The sequence below is a fragment of the Mercenaria mercenaria genome, chromosome 7 (genome assembly GCF_021730395.1).
Source record: "Mercenaria mercenaria strain notata chromosome 7, MADL_Memer_1, whole genome shotgun sequence".
Classification (NCBI taxonomy): domain Eukaryota; kingdom Metazoa; phylum Mollusca; class Bivalvia; order Venerida; family Veneridae; genus Mercenaria; species Mercenaria mercenaria.
In genome coordinates, this window is record NC_069367.1 from 69,891,706 (window position 1) to 69,914,006 (window position 22,301).

The 22,301-nt window shown below is 35.9% G+C and overlaps 1 protein-coding gene and 1 long non-coding RNA gene across 10 annotated transcripts in view; both read right to left on the bottom strand.

The window, feature by feature from the left end:
* LOC123553970 (E3 ubiquitin-protein ligase RNF13-like) overlaps positions 1 to 22,301 on the bottom strand; it is a 54,202-nt gene that overhangs the window by 13,680 nt on the left and 18,221 nt on the right. For 3 of the 9 annotated variants that reach the window (XM_045343761.2, XM_053548625.1, XM_053548626.1), the window contains exons 3-7: positions 21,284 to 21,370; positions 13,990 to 14,106; positions 12,499 to 12,592; positions 11,188 to 11,296; positions 3,466 to 3,577 (exon numbers count right to left, since the gene is read on the bottom strand). In XM_045343761.2, coding sequence (XP_045199696.2) covers positions 3,466 to 3,577; positions 11,188 to 11,296; positions 12,499 to 12,592; positions 13,990 to 14,106; positions 21,284 to 21,370 — 519 coding nt within the window. Of the gene's footprint in view, positions 1 to 1,682; positions 1,786 to 3,465; positions 3,578 to 11,187; positions 11,297 to 11,599; positions 11,682 to 11,795; positions 11,878 to 12,498; positions 12,593 to 13,989; positions 14,107 to 21,283; positions 21,371 to 22,301 lie in introns of all 9 variants that reach the window. The other 6 variants (XM_045343765.2, XM_045343763.2, XM_045343766.2 and 3 more) reach the window with 6 other exon arrangements.
* LOC128558645 (uncharacterized) lies at positions 4,111 to 11,168 on the bottom strand. Its single transcript, XR_008371781.1, has 2 exons — positions 10,322 to 11,168; positions 4,111 to 5,084 (listed from the first exon to the last, which is right to left on the bottom strand). It is a non-coding gene; the product is annotated as an uncharacterized LOC128558645 (long non-coding RNA).

The following is a 22,301-nucleotide window of genomic DNA, read 5'->3' on the forward strand; positions in this document are numbered from 1 at the left end:
ATCGTCTCATCACCATCTACCTACACCCCAAGTCTGAAGTCAATACCGTGAATGGTTAGTAAGTTATGCTCTGGACACAAAATATGACGGACATATTTGACCTCTGAGCTCAAATTATGACCTTGAACTTAAATATACAGACCAGATTCATGTTCTCATCACAACCTACCTACATGCAAAGTTTGAAGTCAACACCTTGAATGGTTAATAAGTTATGCTCCAGACACAAAATGTGACAGATTTGACCTTTTAGCTCAACCTGTGACCTTGATCTTTGACCTACAGACCAAATTCATGTGCTCTGCACTTTGTCTCATTGCCACCTACCTACACGCCAAGTTTGAAGTCAATACCTTGCATGGTTATTTAGTTACGCTCCAGGAACCAAAATATGATGATGAACAGTTTTGACCTTGTAGCTCAATTGGTGACCTGTCCTTTGGCCTAAAGAGCTGGTTCAAGCGCTCTGCACATTGTCTCATTGCCATCTATCTATATCCCAAGTTTAAAGTCAATACCTTTAATGGTTAAAAAGTTATGCTCCTGACACAAATTATGACTGACAGATGGACTGAAAGACAGATAGACGCACCCGCCATCACACAATACGTCCGTTTTTCCAAAATAGGAATATTGAGAAAAAAAACATGGAAATAAAACAAGAGCTGTCAGTTGACAGCGTGCTCAACTATTCTCAGTGCTTGATAGTATAATATAAGCAATGAGTAAAACTTTAACATTACAATAAGCATATTCTAAGTCGAAAAGGGGCCATAATTCAGTCAAAATGCTTGATAGAGTTGCCTCCTCCTTTTTACAGACTGGGGTCATGATGGTTAACAAGTATGCAAAATATGAAAGCAATATCTCAATGGACTTTGAAAATATTTGGGGTGGTACGCAAACTTTAACATTTATTCTAAGTCGAAAAGGGGCCATAATTCAGTCAAAATGCTTGATAGAGTTGCCTCCTCCTTTTTACAGACCGGGTTCATGATGGTAAACAAGTATGCAAAATATGAAAGCAATATCTCAATGGACTTTGAAAATATTTGGGGTGGTACGCAAACTTTAACATTTGTGTGACGCTCACGCTCACGATGCCGGGGTGAGTAGGATAGCTCCCCTATTCTTCGAATAGTCGAGCTAAAAAAGCAATCATTTTCTGAAAGCTGTACAAATTCCCAAATTTCATTCATGCATGAGCATGATACAGATATGAAATGAAATACTTCATCAAGATACAAATGTTGTCTATTACTGAATAGACTATTTAGTGCCAATTAAAAGATTACCCTCTGGCAGTAATTAGCAACATTTCAATCTGTATGTAGAGAAGACCAGACATAGAAATTACATATGCCCAGCCCCCTATTTTCAGGACATAAAAATACACATTTTGAGTCATATATTCATCTACATACCAAATTCAGACAGACTCAAAATTTTCAATATTGTGCAATTCAGTCCATAAGGTGCTGAGTTATATAAAAAATTTGGCAGAAATTAATAGTGTTGAAAAATGTTTATTTTAAGGCAAACAAATTATACATGGGTATTAAATTTTATGGTATACAGCAAAGAGATAATTTTGAATTCTCTGTACTAGAACTGAGTTTCTCATTAGAATATGGATAAATACAGCCCCAGACCATTTTCATGGAAATGGTAAAAATTCTCACCATAAATATAAACATGAGGACAAAACAGGTTCCCACAACAACAGCGAAGGGCCAAAGAATATATGGTGTTTCTATGCCCTTATCATCTATGAAAACCTTGTAGCTGAAAATAACAGGCAGTAATTTCAGTAAAATGTGCAATAATAAGGGCCCAAGGTTAAAATAATGAGTTTGGAGGCCAGTCTCAGGATGCAACATTGCCATAGATGTTTTTTACATGGCACAAATTATCTCACCTGTCTGTTATTTTATGGGTCAATAAATTGTTTGTTTTGTGTTTAACGCCGTTTTTCAACAGTATTTCAGTTATGTAATGGCGCGCAGTTAACCTAACCAGTGTTCCTGGATTCTGTACCAGTACAAACCTGTTCTCCGCAAGTAACTGCCAACTTCCCCACATGAATCAGAGGTGGAGCACAAATGATTTCAGACAATGTCTTTTATCAAATCGTCACAGAGAACATGTGCCCCACCCAGGGATTGAACTCATGACCCCGCGATCCGTAGATCTGCGCTCTCTCTATTGAGCTAAGGGGGCGGGCTTTATGCGTTGATGAAATCTAAAGATTACAAATGTAGCAACAATTCAAGAAAATATTTATGGGGAGATTAAATCTTTTGTTAAATTGTTGCTACATATGTAATCTTTACATGCAAAAATGTATAAGACAAATGTCCTTTAAAATATACCTTTACAGTATTTTTACTGAATCTATAGCAGTGTATATTTGATATCTAAAATTCTTACCCCCTTCCCTCCAAAATGGCTGCCAGTTTTTTTAAGGGAGATAAATATTGCAAATAAATTGGAAACTATCTACTGGTTGATTTCAGGAACTACCTATCAGTTGCTTGAGTTTTTGAGACTGGTTTTCAAACTCACTTTTACAACTTGGGTCAACATCTACAGATTTGGTTGTGGAAATCTCTTGATGTAAAACTGTGCTTTCTTTCAAATTTCAATGCATTTTTTTGAATAAGGAATGAAAATTCTAAATCAAGATATTTGTTGTTTTTTTTTAAAAAGAGAAAAAGCTAAGATTTAATGCATTTTCTTGCTTTTAAGAATGAAAATGCACCATTCCAGTTCTCATCCACTTCACTACTTCAGAGATGTATATTTTTTGCAATTGTTACCCATAACTCCATAGAAACAAACACTATTTATCTTATTATCCAACATGGCCAAGTTAATACACACATAAATATTCTGACTAAATTTAGTGAAAACAGGATAAGAACTGTTTTAGAACATTGTCAGTTTTTGAAACTTTAAGTAATATAAGGGCCATAACTCCATCAACTTGGGAGATCCAGCTGGTTATTAAACTTTGTTGAGATATTGTACTTATCAACATGTCTGATGAACAATTGACCAGAATTACTCTAGTCTAATAAAAAAACACATCCTATTTAAAATCTGAGTTGTAGATTTTATTAAGTGTCATCAAAGTTGTCATTTTCCTGCAGACTCCCATAATTTTGAAACTGCTATAGGTCACATTTTTCATATCTAATAAAAAAATATCAAAAACCCTAATCCGTTATTTTCTACATGCTGGATTTTCTCTGAGAATCATGAAGTTTTGAAAAATCACATCAAATTCAACATAGCAGAAAAAAGGTCTTTACATATACAACTATCTTAAAAATAGGATACAAAACATCTACTTCTCTGATGACATAAAACAAAAAAATCAACCCAAAAGAAATTAAACTTCAGAAGGCAACAGTATTACATCAACAGATGTCCGAAGGATGTATACAATATATATCTTCTCACCAAGAACACGATCATAATAGTTAGGCAGAGTCCGACAACTGTAGCAAACAGCACAAAAAATACAGGATTGATGTAATAGGGTCGTTCATCAGTGTCAATCGTAACCTGATAACTGAAACAATTACATAATTTTATATTTAAATCAATACAATAATACTTTCTGGGAGCATGACTATTTTCTTGTGCCTGATTCTTACAAATCAGAACACAAACAAGATGGTTTGTGAAATAGGTGCCAGAGTAATGGTATCCTTTTTTTTCAATCACAGATAATGATTCTTTGATGTTGTCATGAAGTCAAAATGTTAGTTTAAACACAGTGAAAAAGAAGGCTTTTCTAGAAATATTTTAAGGAAGCAGTTTTCAAATTTGGACAAGTATTGAAAAGCCGAATCATAAGATTGTGCCTCTACATCAGAATTTCAAAATTAAGAGTGCTTATTTTACTACCCGAAATTCTACACAAGAAACAACTGCAATATTCACAGTTTACTACATGTTTATTTGTACATTTAGGTATTATGACATTCACATAGGCTATACTGATTATAGGTGCATATGATACTACAAGCAACAACTTTAATTATGTAATTCATACTTGTATATGAAAGTTATTATAAATAGTATGGCAAAGTTTGGCCACTCCATTGTTTGTAGCAACCCTGTCGACCGGGAGGAAACCAGACGCGCCTGTAAAGCACCACATCATTACTCCACGGTTTGCTGTGGAAGCAACAGTCAGCACCACACGAACGCAAGGGATACCACAGTACACCAAAGTAAACCAAACACCCCCATAACTCGACGGTTGGCTGTCAAAGTAATGAGGAATATTTAGCGTACCAACGGAGCCAGGCAACGTACTGTGATTCTAAGCAAAGCGAGCAAGGCTACAGTACACCACAATATTTAGCGGACCAACGGAGCAAGGCAACGTACTGTGATTCTAAGCAAAGCGAGCAAGGCTACAGTACACCACAATATTTAGCGGACCAACGGAGCAAGGCTACAGTACACCACAGTAAATTAAACATTCCCCATAACTCGACGGTTGGCTGCCAAAGTAATGAAGGAATATTTAGCGGACCAACGGAGCAAGGCAACGTACTGTAATTCTAAGCAAGGCAACTATACTATAATGAGCAAGGCTATGACATAAGCAAGGCTATGACACATTTAAGCAAGGCTAGTCAGATATTGCCAAAGCACTAGAGCAATACCTTTTACACAGTAACATCCATACTATGACAACGTTCGTAAGCACGCCCGATCGCCCCCGCGGTCGACAGAATTTTTCTCGGCCCTTAATATATTAGGAGTGACATCAGTATAAAGATAAAGAAGATTAATTTGAATTTTAGATTCACTTTAAATAAATTCTTATCAGTATAACTAAAATGTCTATATTTTTTCTTTTTTCTTTTGGTCCTCAATGCATAACTTGGTAAATTGTCATCTAGGTTTCTCATCATCAGCCATCTGGAAAAAGTTAATACCAAATTGAATTTGTCTGTTTCACGATTGATTTGTAGCCCAGGAATCTGTTCAATTTTGTATCTGTGTAAGGTGCCTGCATTCTGTTCACTTCCGATGTTAACATCCAAATGGCAGCATATCATCTGTAACATAAGTACTTCACAGAACAGTCAGATTGCCATAGCAGAATTTAAAATGCGATAATATAATTAGTTTTAGCATAACCACAGAAATTTTTATTATTGGGGTGTGGCGGGTGGGGAATTTAACATCGATCTGAAACGCTAGCCAGTACACCTTAAATTCAACTGTGAATATTGCACGTGATCCGAAGTTAATATAACGCTTGAGTGGTTCCCAGACGCTAAGGCGTTCATCATTACTCTATTGTGTTTAGACAGGTAACCAATAAATCACAAAACCAGATTACTTGACAACAAGGATAGTTTCTAGTTTACACACCTAGCAACAAGATATCCATTCATTTCGTGAGAAAATAAATGTAATTATTTTTAGGCAAAATAATTTTTATTATTTTACTACCCGAAATTCTACACAAGAAACAACTGCAATATTCACAGTTTACTACATGTTTATTTGTACATTTAGGTATTATGACATTCACATAGGCTATACTGATTATAGGTGCATATGATACTACAAGCAACAACTTTAATTATGTAATTCATACTTGTATATGAAAGTTATTATAAATAGTATGGCAAAGTTTGGCCACTCCATTGTTTGTAGCAACCCTGTCGACCGGGAGGAAACCAGACGCGCCTGTAAAGCACCACATCATTACTCCACGGTTTGCTGTGGAAGCAACAGTCAGCACCACACGAACGCAAGGGATACCACAGTACACCAAAGTAAACCAAACACCCCCATAACTCGACGGTTGGCTGTCAAAGTAATGAGGAATATTTAGCGTACCAACGGAGCCAGGCAACGTACTGTGATTCTAAGCAAAGCGAGCAAGGCTACAGTACACCACAATATTTAGCGGACCAACGGAGCAAGGCAACGTACTGTGATTCTAAGCAAAGCGAGCAAGGCTACAGTACACCACAATATTTAGCGGACCAACGGAGCAAGGCTACAGTACACCACAGTAAATTAAACATTCCCCATAACTCGACGGTTGGCTGCCAAAGTAATGAAGGAATATTTAGCGGACCAACGGAGCAAGGCAACGTACTGTAATTCTAAGCAAGGCAACTATACTATAATGAGCAAGGCTATGACATAAGCAAGGCTATGACACATTTAAGCAAGGCTAGTCAGATATTGCCAAAGCACTAGAGCAATACCTTTTACACAGTAACATCCATACTATGACAACGTTCGTAAGCACGCCCGATCGCCCCCGCGGTCGACAGAATTTTTCTCGGCCACAATAAATTTGCCAAAATTTATCCCCCAAAAATTCTGAGTAAGATTTCTTAAATCAAATATTGTACTTTTATCACAATCATATTTGTTCTATAAACGAACCTAATTGAACCATGTAACTTTAAATATAAATAAATTGGCAACTTAACAGACATGACATGCACGGCAAAATCTTGCCAACATCACGTGCAGATTAAATGAAATCACGTTAAACCTGTGTATAAGACCTTTTTATCTAGAAAGAACTTTTAACCAAATCGTTGTATTCGTGATAATGGTGTATAATACAACTCAGGTTCAACCTTTGAACGAAATAAGTAATAGATTATGTAAAATTTATTTGCTTTGAATACAAATTTGAGTTAAATAATTATGTCCCAATTAATCTATTTAAAATCTGAATCCAACCTCTTACCCCATTAATTTAGGCGATAAAAACTGTCTCCTTTCAACGAGTTCGGAAATTAGTCGTATTAGACATGACGATATAATACAATTCACTTCTATACAAATCTTAATAGTACATACAATAGATTTCTTCGGTCCAGTAGCACCAACAAACCATTCTATAAATAGATTGCACAATCGCACTGAAGTCCCATTACGAATAAATGATCAGGCATGCACGTGTCTATTTCAATATTAGACTTCGCTTCGGTTAGCGACACACTTCTCTGACTGACATAATCTGACCTAATTTTAACCTTGTAATCGTGTTTGAATATCTATAAATAGTTTCCTCAAAACAAAGTCAATGTGTTGCCTTCATATTTGCGTGACTAAATGAAATGTTTTCTTTGAAAAACTTGTATTTATCTCGTATTTTTGTATGTATATAAACTGAGAACTTATGAATAAACTTGAAACTTATATGGTGTTTCAAAATCTTAACACGCACACGAATACGAATTCAATCCAATGCCTATAAATGACGTTGACATGTCTGTCTTTAGTAAAAGTATCAGTTAAGTTTTGTCAATTCCAAAGAAATATTTAATGTATTTAGACTTAAATTGTTTATATAGCAAATTCGGTAATGATGATCTTAATCCAACAAATTTTGCGCGATCCACGGAATTATTGAGATAAGTTTTCATAATGGACAATATCCCTACTCGCTAAGATTGCCCCGTCATAAATATAAAGAATCTGAACATGGAATAATTTTGACTAATTTGTAAATTCTACATACACTGATTTAAAAACCCGTTTTGACCCTGCCAACACTTACACAATGTTGTGTCGCATTTTAAAAGAATTCCAGAAGTTTTAGACTGCGGCTACAATTGACCTTTATAAAGCAGAAGCTTAAAACTGGTTTGCTCTTTTGATGTCTGATGTGACTTACAAACATCGAATACCGATTATCGTGATACAAATTTATATCGTTGACATGTGTTATATGATCTATTCGAAAATGATTTGGTGTTGACAGTTCGCCTACTCAGACCAGACCAAAAATAAGACGATTTTTTTGTTTTTAAATATATAACTTAGCGGACAACTGGTATGATCAACTAAACCCAGTATTACCCGTTCCTGTGACAACCTTCTAAATTCGCTACACAAATGATAAACTTGTCCTGAACAGCCAAGTATGTTGTAATAGAATTTGATAATTTAAAAGAAATGTTAAGAACAATATGATACGCGATGTTGGAATTGGCCTAAAACATACCAGCTTATCTTATATTTACAACTATGATATTCTATTATAATCTTTAATTACAAAACAAACAGTGACACTGTCAATGGGGAACAATTGAAAAAACAGTTATATCTGCTGTTATCCCCCGTGAATACCATCCAAAATAACATGTTACCTGACACAAGTAACCTTAGAAGTAAAGCCCTTCAAAATAAATATATAACAGCTGTATGTTAGAATTCGAAACAAATGTCTATCAAGAATTAATGACAATCCTTAAATTTTGTAGAAAAGCTAACCACATTATTTATATATATATTTATTTATTTATTTATTTTACTCTAATATTCTCATGGTCATACCGATATAACCCCAAACTATATTAATTAATATAATTAAGGTGATTTGACTTAATTCAATTAAACCTTCCTTCCTTTTTTAAAAACAAATACATGTACTGTATATACAAAACAAAACTTTCTAAGAATAATGAAATAGTTGGGCTGGACCACAAGTTCATAACATTACTAACTCGGTCCGCCCCAGATTTTTTTTTTTTTTTTTTTTTTTTTAAACAAGAAATGCTTAAGACCAATTGAGCGTTGTTTACTTTAAACTATATGTATTACAGGAAATGCAAAACAGCCTCTCAAACATTTAATGTAGCTAATGGTCATGTACGAAAGTTCGAGCTTTGACAAAAAATTCCTCTCCAACTCCAAAACAAAAACGCAGTAATGCAACATTCTCCGGTATCGGATGGGTCCAAAACACCAAACAAAAAGAAACTGTTAAATACATTTCAACTTCTTAACACAAAAGACCGCATGCATTTTGTTTTAAAACCTCTTGTGAGCATTTGACGTCGATATGAATAAAAAGATAAAGTAAGATTTTTTGTAACGATATCTTTGATAAAAGGGGAATCTAATATTGAAACAATTATCCATTACAAAACAGTTGTACTACTTTTGAATCGTACTGACTGACTGTAAAGAAAACCCAGATTTAATATAAAGAAAAGAAAAGCATAATCAACTGTTCTAATAACGTTATCATTTTCTATTTATAACTATATATTAAAGAACTGTATTCGTTTGTATTCAATGACGGTAACTATACACGATTTGCATGAAAAATAAGAGGTACACAAGAATTTAATTTGAAATTGACCGTGACATATTCTAGGCCAAGACAATGTGTTTAATGTCTTAACATTTTATTGAATTGATATAGCAATATGTATGTAAATCTACATCCATGTATTTGGTTACATTTCAATCACTCTTTGTTTCTGCAATATTAGGCAATTTTTCATCTATCCCTTAAAAACTATGCTGAAAAGATATTGTATAAATAAGTTTGCAAATAACATTGCGCGAACCAATTTATCCAGGAACAGCCTAAATTTACACCTGACAACTTTGTATAGCTGTATATTACCTGTATTACAAAGAAAAACATTTCAAAGGTCGACATGCAACCCTAACAAATTCGACCTCTTTATTTTTGTTAGATTTTATCCAATCTGAAATTAAACAGTGGATCTTAAATTCTTATTATTTGAATGCACGTGGACTCGTATACATTAATGAGATCATTCAGGGGCAAATTTGTAAGCACTTCTAAATCATAAATTTTGACTAGTGAATTTGCTGATTTTAAGATCCCGATAGAACTATGCTGTGTAACCTGGTCAGACTTGTGCAGGTGCCTACGTTTCACGTATGCCGGCGGATTCTCCCGGTCCTGTGCTACTTATCGCAGGATGACAGCCGGTGATTGTAAGCGCATGTATGATAAAAACTTACTTTAACATCAATTGACATAAAGCTACTAGTATAAAAAATAAAACAAATTTATCTACTATCTAAGACGCTAGTTTTTCCTTAAAATCTTTCTGCCCAGTTCCGATAAACTCGTCCAAACTTAACCCGCATACTCATGATACTGGGCCATTCACTATTTAGACAATTCAACGGTCCCTTTTAGATTCCAAGGCGAGATTAATGTAAGACCCTCTGCAAATATGCTATTTAATTGCTAGAAATAAATGTGCAAAGTATCCTCGTCCTATGCAACGTGACGTCACTAACTTGCTCTACGAGCACCTTGCGAATAGTTAGCGGAAATGCTATTTGTGAATCTCGTGTTTTGGAAGTACCAGAAAAACAAATTTTTCAGTTGTTAAACGAGAAACTCTAATGGTTTGGTTCGAATCTGCAATTCATAAGAATTAGGGCCGCCACACCCCATATTTAGATTCTCAACAGAAGAACGGTAATTATTAGACTACAAAATTATTTGCGTGTTTCAAATCAATAGCAAAAGACCTACCAGCATTTGTTTGATGCATGAGATTTATTGGCAAATCCACCGTCTTTTGTTTGCTTTCCTTGGACATCCTCCAAACAAGCTGGCTTGCCTCTACGTTCCTGGCGCGCTCTGTATCGTCCACGTGGCATGTAAATCTAGCTATTCAATTTAACATCGATCTGAAACGCTAGCCAGTACACCTTAAATTCAACTGTGAATATTGCACGTGATCCGAAGTTAATATAACGCTTGAGTGGTTCCCAGACGCTAAGGCGTTCATCATTACTCTATTGTGTTTAGACAGGTAACCAATAAATCACAAAACCAGATTACTTGACAACAAGGATAGTTTCTAGTTTACACACCTAGCAACAAGATATCCATTCATTTCGTGAGAAAATAAATGTAATTATTTTTAGGCAAAATAATTTTTATTATGCCTTTAAACTTTAGTGTACTTCCATCATTAAACAGTGTATGCTTTGATAAAACTAAAATGTAAATCTAGGCTTTAGTCCTTTCACTACTAATATTCTGCAAATACTAGTCAATGGGGTAAAACAGGAAAGTGTTTTGGAATCTTTGGAACATATGCAGTTTGTACTAAATAAAACTTGGTGAAACAGAACAGTCATGTGACAAATAAATAAATAATTGTGACCAGCAGATCTTGGTTCTTATAAAACAATGGAAAATCCCCAAAGGGCTTCGTACCAGAGCAGAACAGAGTAGTACCATTCCATTACTTTGACAATTTTGAGGATTTAGACCAATAAGGAGTATGGCATCATCTTATCATTTAGTGAACTTATGCCTATAAACATTTTGTGTACATATTTACTTATGCCTAAACAGCTTTAAACTATCTGTAAGATTAGTGTACTTACGCGCCTTTTCCTGGCTCTACTGAGGTACAGTTGTAACAATAGTTACGACTCAGCGCAATTCCGTCTGACCATCCGATAAATACTGATGGAATCTTGATATCTGTAGCAACTTTGGAAATAAAACTTGTTTAGCAAACTTACACTTTTTCAAAAATGATATAATTCAAATATGCTGTCATGACATAAACTTCCAAAACATAATATTCTTCCTTTCTTATACATTGAAACAGTTATGCATTTTTATGCAATATGTAAAATTATAGAAGTTTTTAGCAAGCTTAAATGCATGATTATGGAATAAGTGACTCTTATGCATGCAGCTTTAAAACATCAAGCAGAGAACCTTCTGCTGAAAGCAATATTAAATAATTCAGCTCTTACAAGCTCAAGTATTTTCTGCATTTTTTTTTACCTCCGTGCATTCTTGTCAAAGTATTGTCGTCATGGTGATTGTAGACAATAGCAGCTACGGACCATCGTTGCACATTGCGAATCTGTATACGAATAAGCAGGGTTTAGAGATTAAATTAAATATAGACACTATAAAATGCTTAGAGATTATTTATAAAAATGTATGTATGTTTAGATAGGGAGTAAACAAAACTTACCTCCAGGCATTACAAAAATCTTGTTGTCATTGTGTTTGTTGTAAACAATAGCAGCAGCAGACCAGCTTTGCACATTACGCACCTGATAATTAGGTTGCCATGGTAATTGGTAAATTGGATCATATTTTGTACAGAAAAACCTGTGCCTAAGTTCACATGAGGCTTGGAAAAACTTATTTTTTAGAGTCTATTTTTCAATTTATTTAATTTTTAAGTAATGTGATGATTTAACAAAGAAAGAATAATGACAACCTGTTTGGTACAGTCTTGCAAAAAGAGAAGAGCAAATTAGGTAGGGTTTTATACATTCATAATCATCTCTATGACACAACTTAACTTTCATACATTTTATATTCCCTTTGCTGTATCTCATGAATGTGAAGCTGGCCAATTGTGAACCAAGTTGAGATGAAAACATCCCGAAAGTATGTGAGGTTTTCCCATCCAAAGATGAGCTCATAACACAAAATTACTCTGTACAAAATGAAGGCATGACATACTGGATTGTGTGATAAGGAATACTGATGGTAAATGATGAAAAAAATACTGTGCAAATCTTAAATGGGAAACAGATGTCTATAACTATCTCTGTTCACCAGATTATATAGCCTACTGGAGTGCTCAGAGACAACTAAAGTCCTGCTTGCAAGGGGATCATATGACAATAGTGAGTTGAGGTGGGTTGAAAGTAGAACTCTCCTACCGCCTCCCATTGTTACAGTCTCATCTCGGTCCACCAAATCCTCCGAATTATACACAATGGCTGCCTTATAATTCTCACTCTGCACATTACGTGTCTGTCATAGTGAGTAATTCGTGGTTGCAATTTCAAACTTGTATGGGTGTACGTACGAGTAGAATTTCATTCTTATTTCAATAACATTGAGGGTTATTTACCAAATTATTATGTACCAAGAATTACTACACACATGCCTACATGCAACAGTACTGAAACTTCAATCTCTATTATTTCAGAAAGACATGTATTATCTCAACATATAATGAATATATCAATATTTGTGCAGGTAACTTTCTTCAATGATTGAACAGAACATTAAGATATTAAATAACTATGGGGCTAGAGCTTGAATCTTTAAACTGTTTTGCAGGACATTGCCACAAAAATTATGTCAGTTTGTTTAAAGAAACTGATGTAAGCAAATGTTTGGACTTCATGTCTTAGACAGATCTGAATTTTGTTCAGTCGGGTACAAAGTCATGACTGCGGCTAGTGTCATTGTTTTGACCTGTGAAGTTGGTAATAATGATTTCCCCAAAATTTTTTTGACTTACTGCAGTAGATATATAACCGAAATATAGCGTTTCAGATTTTTCACGTGGAAATATCAACAGAACTTTGAAATTTTACTTTATTTTCATGTTGACATAGATACTATGAAGTAAGTGTTCCTATTTCAATATATTTTTAAGTAAATGTTTAGAAATCTGAACGAGAAAAAAACAAAACAACAAGAGCTGTCCATAAGACAGCAAATGCTTGACTATTCGAAATGTTGTCCCAGAAGCAGAAATATTACCCTAAATGTTAAAATATCTATAGAGTTTCAACCCAGTATCTGCATTAGTTTTGGAGATAGTAACTTGCATGCAAAACGTCAATCAGAAGTTTAAGTTCAAAAGGGGACATAATTTGGCCAAAATGCATGTCAGAGTTATGGGACTTGATGCAATCACCTAGTGTTATAACCCCCTAGCTGGTCAGCTACTTTTTCTATTTCAGCCTCTTCAACAAAAACTTACTGACCACCGTGGGAAGGAGTATGAAGAATACTAAGAAACCATAAATCATAAATGTGAGAAATGTAAAAAAAGATTTATTTTGGGAACTGAAGGGGTGTAATGGACAGGAGGAGGATGAATTTAACTAGATGGGGTGAAACTGAGGGGGTAGGTGGAGGCAGGCAAAGGTGTGACAGGGAATGAGAGTTTGTAAGAAATCTGATAAAAATTATGGGTCTTTTTCTAGGTCGTTAGGGGTGGAGGAAAGAGTAGGGGTAAAAAGTGAGTGTATAAGGAATAGTAGTACTACCGGTAATAAAAAAATAAATGAGATATCAGTGAAATTTAGCCTTAACCACAACATGTCTGCCTTTCATTAAGATCAATCTTTACATGTGGGAGAGTACAATAGCCTCCTTGTTTTTTAAATAATAAAACTAAAAATAGCACCAACCTTTTCAACAAAAGAACAATTATCTCTGGCAATGAGAGCTATCCAGACCGATGAATTGTCTGGTGGCGGGTCCACAGGTCTACAAGCATTAAATGGGTGCACATTGTATATGTAACCCTGAAAAAAAAATCAACATTTCTGAAATACAGTGAAATATGTGAAATATTGCTGGAGAATCTTGACTCATTTCAAGCAATTTACATGTATACAGTCCAAAGCCATATTCTTTATATGCTCTATGCTTGGATCGCTTGAAACATCGGATAATTTCAACATTTAGCTCATTCCCTTGCCACCTCAAGCTGTATTATAACAGGGACATAAATGCTCTGTTTCACACACCTGACTTAATTTTTATCTCGGACAACCTAGTTTCAAATAAACCTATAAGATAGCCTGGTATCATACAAAACAGGTAGTAAAATGTGACCTCTGGGATGTTTACATGGGTCTCAGAAGATTTGACCTTGTGATCTAGTTTACTACATTAGATCCCCTCTCCCCCTAACTTAACACATTTCATGAAGATCAGTTTGAAAAACAAGAGGGTCATAAAGGCTCTGTATCGCTGACCTGACCTACAGAATATCAAGATTACCATTTTGACCAAGTTTCATAAAGATACAGTCATAAATGTGGCCTCTACAGTGTTAACAAGCTTTACCTTTGATTTGACTCGGTGACCTAGTTTTTGACCTGTCATGACCCAGGTTCGAACTTGACCTAAAGATTATCAAGATTAACATTCTCTTCTTGTCCAAAACCACATGGCCTAGGGCTTTGATATTTGGTGTGTTAGCATCATCTAATGGGCCTCTACCAAGATTGTTCAAATTATCCCCCTAGGGTCAAATATGGCCCCACCCCGGGGGTCACATGGTTTATATAGACTTATATAGGGAAAAATTTAAAAATCTTCTTGTCCAAAACCATAGGGCTTTGAAATTTGGTATGTAGCATCATCTAGTGGGCCTCTTCCAAGATTGTTCAAATTATCCCTCTAGGATGTAATATGGCCCTGCCCTGGGGGGTCACATGGTTTCTATAGACTTATATAGGGAAAAACTTTGAAAATCTTCTTGTCAAAAACAAAAGGGCCTAGGGCTTTGATATTTGGTATGTAGCATCATATAGTAATGAATGAATGAGTTGGGTTTTACGGCGAATCGACACAAAAAGGTCATATATCGCCGAGCATTATATAGTGGGCCTCTACTAAGATTGTACAAATAATCCCCCTAGGATGAAATATGGCCCCGCTCAGGGGGGTCACATGGTTTATATAGACTTGTATAGGAAAAAAAAACTTTAAAAATCTTGTTGTCTGAAACCACAAGACCTAGGCTTTTGATATTTGATATGTAGCATTGCCTTGTGGTCCTCTAAGATTGTTCAAATTATTTTCCTGGGGTGAAAAGAGGCCCTGCCACAGAGGTCCCTAGTTTTACATAGACATATATAGGAAACAAGAGGGCCATGAAGGCCCTGTATCGCTCACCTGACCTACTGACCTAAAGATCATCAAGATTAATATTCTGACCAAGTTTCATTAAGATATGGTCATAAATGTGACCTCTAAAGTGATAACTAGCTATTCCTTTGATTTGACACCATGACCTAGTTTTTGACCCGACATGACCCAGATTCAAACTTGACCTAAAGATCATCAAGTTAAACATTCTAAGTTTCATGAAGATACAGTCATAAATGTGGCCTCTAGGGTGTTAACAAGCTTTTCCTTTGATTTGACCTAGTGACCTAGTTTTGACCCCACCTGACCCAGATTTAAACTTGACCTAAAGATCATCAAGATTAACATTTTGACCAAGTTTCATTAAGATATGGTCATAAATGTGTCCTCTAGAGTGTAAACTAGCTTTTCCTTTGATTTGACTGGGTGACCTAGTTTTTAATCCTACATGACCCAGATTCTAACTGGATCTTAAAATCATCAATATTAACATTCTGACCAAGTTTCATGGAGATACAGTCACAAATGCGGCCTCTACACTGCTAACTGTGACCTCTAGTGTTTACAAGCTTTTCCTTTGACTTGACCTGGTGACCTAGTTTTTGACCCCAGATGACCCAATATCAAACTTGTCCAAGATTTTATTGAGGGTAACATTCTGACCAAGCTTCATTAAAATTGGGCCAAAATTGTGACCTCTTAGAGTGTTAACAAGCTTTTCCTTTGATTTGACCTGGTGACCTAGTTTTTGACCCCAGATGACCCAATATCAAACTCGTCCAAGATTTTATTGAGGGTAACATTCTGACCAAGTTTCATTAAGATGAGGGCCAAAATTGTGACCTCTAGAGTGTTAACAGTCAAATTGTTGACGCCGACAGACGCCGACGGATGACGAAGGACGACGGACACAGAGCGATCACAAAAGCTCACCTTGAGCACTTTGTGCTCTGGTGAGCTAAAAACGGCAGCTGAAATCGTTCACAATAAATTTTTTTGATGAATCTATAAGGAAATTATCTAACGAAGAAAAATGTACATGTGAAGGAAAACTCACAGATAAGGAATGTACTAAAGCCCTTTTTGACATGAAAATCAAGTGACCCCATGGGGCGGGGTCATGATTTGAAATTTTTTTGTAGAAGTCTATTAGGCAATGCTACACGTTAAATATCAAAGATCTAGGCCTTTTGGTTTATTTTTAGAAAATTTTTGAAGATTTTCCTATGTAAAATCAAGTGACCCCTGGGACGGGGTCAATTTTGACCCCGGGGGTCATGATTTGAACAGATTTTGTAGAGGTCCACTAGGCAATGCTACACGTGAAATATCTAAGCTGTAGGCTTTCTGGTTTATTTTTAGAAATTTTTTGAAGATTTTCCTATGTAAAATCAAGTGACCCCTGGGCCGGGGTCAATTTTGACCGAGGGGGTCATGATTTGAATAAATTTTGTAGAGGTCCATTAGGCAATGCTACAGGTCAAATATCTAAGCTGTAGACCTTCTGGTTTATTTTTAGAAAATTTACAATCAAGTAACACCATTGGGCGGGGTCAATTTGATCCCGGAGGTCATGATTTGAACAAATTTTGTAGAAGTCTACTAGGCAATGCTAGAAGTTAAATATCTAAGATCTAGGCCTTCTGGTTTATTTTTAGAAAATTTTTGAAGATTTTCCTATGTAAAATCAAGTGACCTCTGGGACGGGGTCAATTTTGACCCTGGGGGTCATGATTTGAACAAATTTTGTAGAGGTCCACTAGGCAATGCTACACGTCAAATATCTAAGCTCTAGGCCTTCTGTTTATTTTTAGAAAATTTTTGAAGATTTTCCTATGTAAAATCAAGTGACCACTGGGGCGGGGTCAATTTTGACCCCGGGGTCATAATTTGAACAACTTTAGTAGAGGTCCTCTAGGCAATGCTATATGTCAAATATCTAAGCTCTAGGGCTTCTGGTTTTTGAGAAGAAGATTTTTTAAGATTTTCCAATGTAAAATCAAGTGACCCCTAGGGCGGGGTCAATTTTGACCCTGGGGTCATGCTTTGAACAAGCTTGGTAGAGGTCCACTAGGCAATGCTTCACACCAAATATCTAAGCTCTAGGGCTTCTGGTTTTTGAGAAGAAGATTTTTAAAGTTTCACCTTTCTGTTGCTATAACAACCAGAGTTCTGCATGGAATTCAATTCTCTGAACAATTTTTAAAGAAGACCATCCAAGGAACATCCCTGTGAAGTTTCATCAAAATTGGCCTGTTGGTTTAGGAGGAGATGTTGTTTACAGGAAAGTGTGGACGGACGGACAGACGGACGCCGGACGGTGAGCGATCACAATAGCTCACCCTGAGCACTTTGTGCTCTGGTGAGCTAAAAACTTTTAAAATCTTCTTGCCTGAAACTGCAAGGCCTATGCTTTTGATATTTGGTATGTTGCATTGCCTAGTGGTCTACTACCAAAATTGTTCAAATTATGCCCCTGGGGTGAAAGAGGCCCTGCCCTGGGCGTCCCAAGTTTTACATAGACTTATATAGGAAAAAACTTTAAAAACCTTCTTGTCTGAAAGTTCAAGGCCTATGCCTTTGATATTTTGTATGTACCATTGCCTAGTTGATCTCTAACAAGATTTTTTGAATTATGCCCCTGGGGTGAAAACAGGCCCCGCCCCAGGGGTCACTTGATATACGAGTTATATAGGAAAAATACTTCAACAAGAGGGTCATGATGACCCTGGATCGCTCACCTGAGTAATATGAGCTACATGTTTCAAATGTCAAACTGATGATAAAATATTAAGAAAGTCAGTAGGTCACATTCATGGTCAATGAAATTCAGTTTTACGATTTGTGTGCAAAACTGTGTACGTCATCAAAATTTCAAGGCTGTATCTTAAAAAACAAGAAAGTAGGTCAGTAGGTCAAGGTCACAGTCAAGTGACATCATATCACTTGGGGTCATCAGGTAATTATAATTAAACAGTCTTGGAAATAGGATCAGATGATTTTTTAAGTATTTTTCCTATTTAACTCACATAATAACTAAGTGACCCCCAGGTGCATAATTTGAATAATTTTTAGTAGAGGACTACTAGACAATGCATCATACCAAATATTAAAAGCCTAGGTTGTATGGTTTCAGACAAGAAGATTTTTAAAGCTTTTCCCTATATAAGTCTATATAAAACTTGGGACCCCCCAGGGCAGGGCCTCTTTTCACCCAAGGAGTACAATTGCAATAATTTTGGTTGAGGACCATAAGACAATGCTACAAACCAAGTATCAAAGGTCTAAGTGTTGTGGTTTCAGACAAGAAGAATTTTAAACTTTTTTTCCTATATAAGTCGATGTAAAACTTGGGACCCCCGGGGCAGGGCCATATTTGACCCTAGGGGGATAATTTGAACAATCTTGGTAGAGGACCACTAGATGATGCTACATACCAAATATCAAAGCCCTAGGCCATGTGGTTTTGTACAAAAAGATTTTCAAAGTTTTCCCTATATAAGTCTATATAAACCATGTGACCCCCGGGGCGGTGCCATATTTGACCCTAGGGAGATAATTTGAACAATTTTGGTAGAGGACCACTAGATGATGCTACACACCAGATATCAAAGCCCTAGGCCCTGTGGTTTTGTACAAGAAGATTTTTAAAGTTTTTCCTTTCGGTTGCCATGGCAACCAGAGTTCTGCATGGAATTCAATTCTTTGAACAATTTTGAAAGGGGACCACCCAAGGATCATTCCTGTGAAGTTTGGTGTAATTCTGCCCAGTGGTTTTCAAGAAGAAGATTTTTTTAGAAATTGTTGATTGACGATGCACGACGGATGACGGACGACGCACGACGGACATCAAGCGGTCACAATAGCTCACCTTGTCGTGACAGGTGAGATAAAAATTATTATATCATATATCTTAGACTGTTTGATTATATTTACCTGATGACCCCAAGTGATAAGGGGTCACCCGACTGTGACCTTGACCTACTGACCTACTTTCTTGTTTTTTAAGATACAGCCTTGAAATTTGGAAGACATGAACAATTTTGCGCAATGATCTTAAAATTGACTCAGTGACCATGAATGTGACCTACTGACCTACTTTCTTGTTTTTTAAGATACAGCCTTGAAATTTAGATGACATGTACAGTTTTGCACACCAATCAAGTTTTTAAAGCTTTAGCAAAAAATTTTTTCCGAGGAAGCAAATTAACTCAGGTGAGTGATATAGGGCAATCATGCCCCTCTTGTTTTTGAAATAAGATAACCCAACCTTCATGACCCACTACCATAATTTACAGACATTCTGTCCATGTTTCATGAACATCAGATGTAGCCTCTAGATGACCGTTAACTAAATTTTTCTAAGATTTTTACCTCTCATGAACCAGATTAACATTTTATCAATATTCCATGAAAATTAAGATTCCCACTAAAATTGTTATGGACACTTGGGAATCACTACAGCCTTACTCGAGCCTATAAGTGTTCAGATGGGCTAAAACTAATACATTTACATACCGGTAGTATTACAGATAACAACATTTATCTACAAAGAAATAATAATGTGTCCTTCAAATGAATATTATCAGTATTGTCCCTTTGTTTGTTTAACATGGGTTAAATAACACTTCAACAGTATCACAGTAAAATAACTTCGTGTTTTTTTTCTTTGTTTTTGTTGGGTTTAACTGCTCACTAACAAAATCATTGGTCATATGGCGACTTTCCAGTTTTTTCTTGGTGGAGGAAGACCCTAGGTGCCCTTCTCGGCAAAATCTCCCCACAGGCACCCTGGTTAGAACCACTGACCTTCTGTAAGCCATGTGGATGGCTTCCTCACATGAAGAATTCTATGCCTCAAGTTCAAGTTACTGAAAACTTCTATATATTGATGAGCAAAAGGTCTAGGACAATTGACCTATGAGCAAAAGGTCGGGGATAATTGACCTATGAGCAAATGGTCGAGGACAACTGACCTATGAGCAAAAGGTCGAGGAAAATTGACCTATGAGCAAAAGGTCGAGGACAACTGACCTATGAGCAAAAGGTCGAGGACAATTGACTTATGAGCAAAAGGTTGAGGAAAATTGACCTCAGACATATGCTCTTCTGTAAAATCATTCTGAAGAACATTCTGCCTCCTCTGAAAAATTAAGCTCTTGTCTGAATATAACATAATGATCTGGTATCTGTCAATGATGTTTATACAATATTGTACTATATATACAATATGTCTTCATTTCTTTTGTTATATAATGTAGTATGTTATAACACAAAAGTTGTACATATACAAAAATCTACAGTTGTTGACTGCCTATAACATCCATAATAAATATCAGAAACTGTTTAATCTTAAATTCAATAACAATTCATTTTTAACTTGGTGGGAAAATATATAAGAAATCATCATACTGAAGGGAAGTAATTCTGAAAAAAATACACCAACAAATATTTTTAATAGGGTCCATATGACACAAGAGCTTATATCAAAATATTTTACAGACTGGACAGGAAAAGATCAAAGCTGACTTTTGATGGTCAAGTGTGACCTGGACCTTTGAGCTAGGGGTCCGGGTTTTACACAATCATAGCAAATATTTGTGCCAAGTAATATTAAAATCCCTTGACACAGTTATGGACCGGACACGAAATTGCAGATGGACGAACGGAGTGATAGATGGAAAAGCTCAATCCTTTAATCCCAAAAACTGGTTTTCAACTAGTTAGGGACTAATAAAAAATAACTACCTACAAAAATGATTTGAACTGAATTTAAAAGAATTATGCAATAACTTTACGGTGAGATATGAATTATTGCTTTACCGTTATTCCTTTATCAGGAATAGATGGTCCAAAAGCAGCAGCCTGGTCGTAGAAGTAGGTCACATCTTGAGAGCCATTATTTGTTTTCTGCAAAACCAAGAAGTACTTATTTTATTGTATTTTGACAAATATATCAACTCATAATAGTCATTTAATACATTTAATACTCAAGTATTAACAAGAGGGTCATGATGACCCTATAGTGCTCACCTGTTAAACTTGGCCTTGGAATCATCAAGATAAACATTCTGACCAAGTTTCATGAAGATAGGGTCATAAATGTGGCCTCTACAGTGTTAACAAGCTTTGCCTTTGATTTGAGTAGTGACCTCTAGTTTTTGACCCCACATGACCCAGTTTCAAACTTGGCCTAGGAATCATCAAGATAAACATTTTGACCATGAAGACTGAGTCATAAATGTGGCCTCAAGAAGGCTAACAAGCTTTTCATTTGATTTGACCAGTTGACCTAGTTTTTGACCCCTTATGACCCAGTTTTGAACTTAGCATTGGAATCATCAAGATGGACATTCTGACCAAGTTTCATGAAGATAGGGTCATAAATGCGACCACTAGGGTTTTAACAAGTTTTCCTTTGATTTGACCTGGTGACCTAGTTTTTGACCCCACATGACCCAGTTTCTAAGTTGGCCTAGATATCATCAAAATAAACATTCTGTGCAAGTTTGTATCAAATCAAAGCATAAAATCATGTAACCTCTACATGGCTGAAAGGGCCAAAATGGAAAATTTCACCCCTTTCAGGAGCAGTAGCTCTAGAACCCATGAAGGAATCCAGCCGGTTTTTAGAAAGGAACTGAAATCTTATTGCGACTTAAGTTGTGTCTAAGTGTGGTTAAAATCGAATGTAAAATGTCACTTCTATCTTTTTCACAAGGTAAAAATTAACAAATTTTTACTCTTTCAGGGGTCAATCAGGGGCCGTAACTCCGGAACCTATGATTGGATCTGACGGATTCATCATGGAATCCAAGATCTATTGTTGTTAAAGATATTT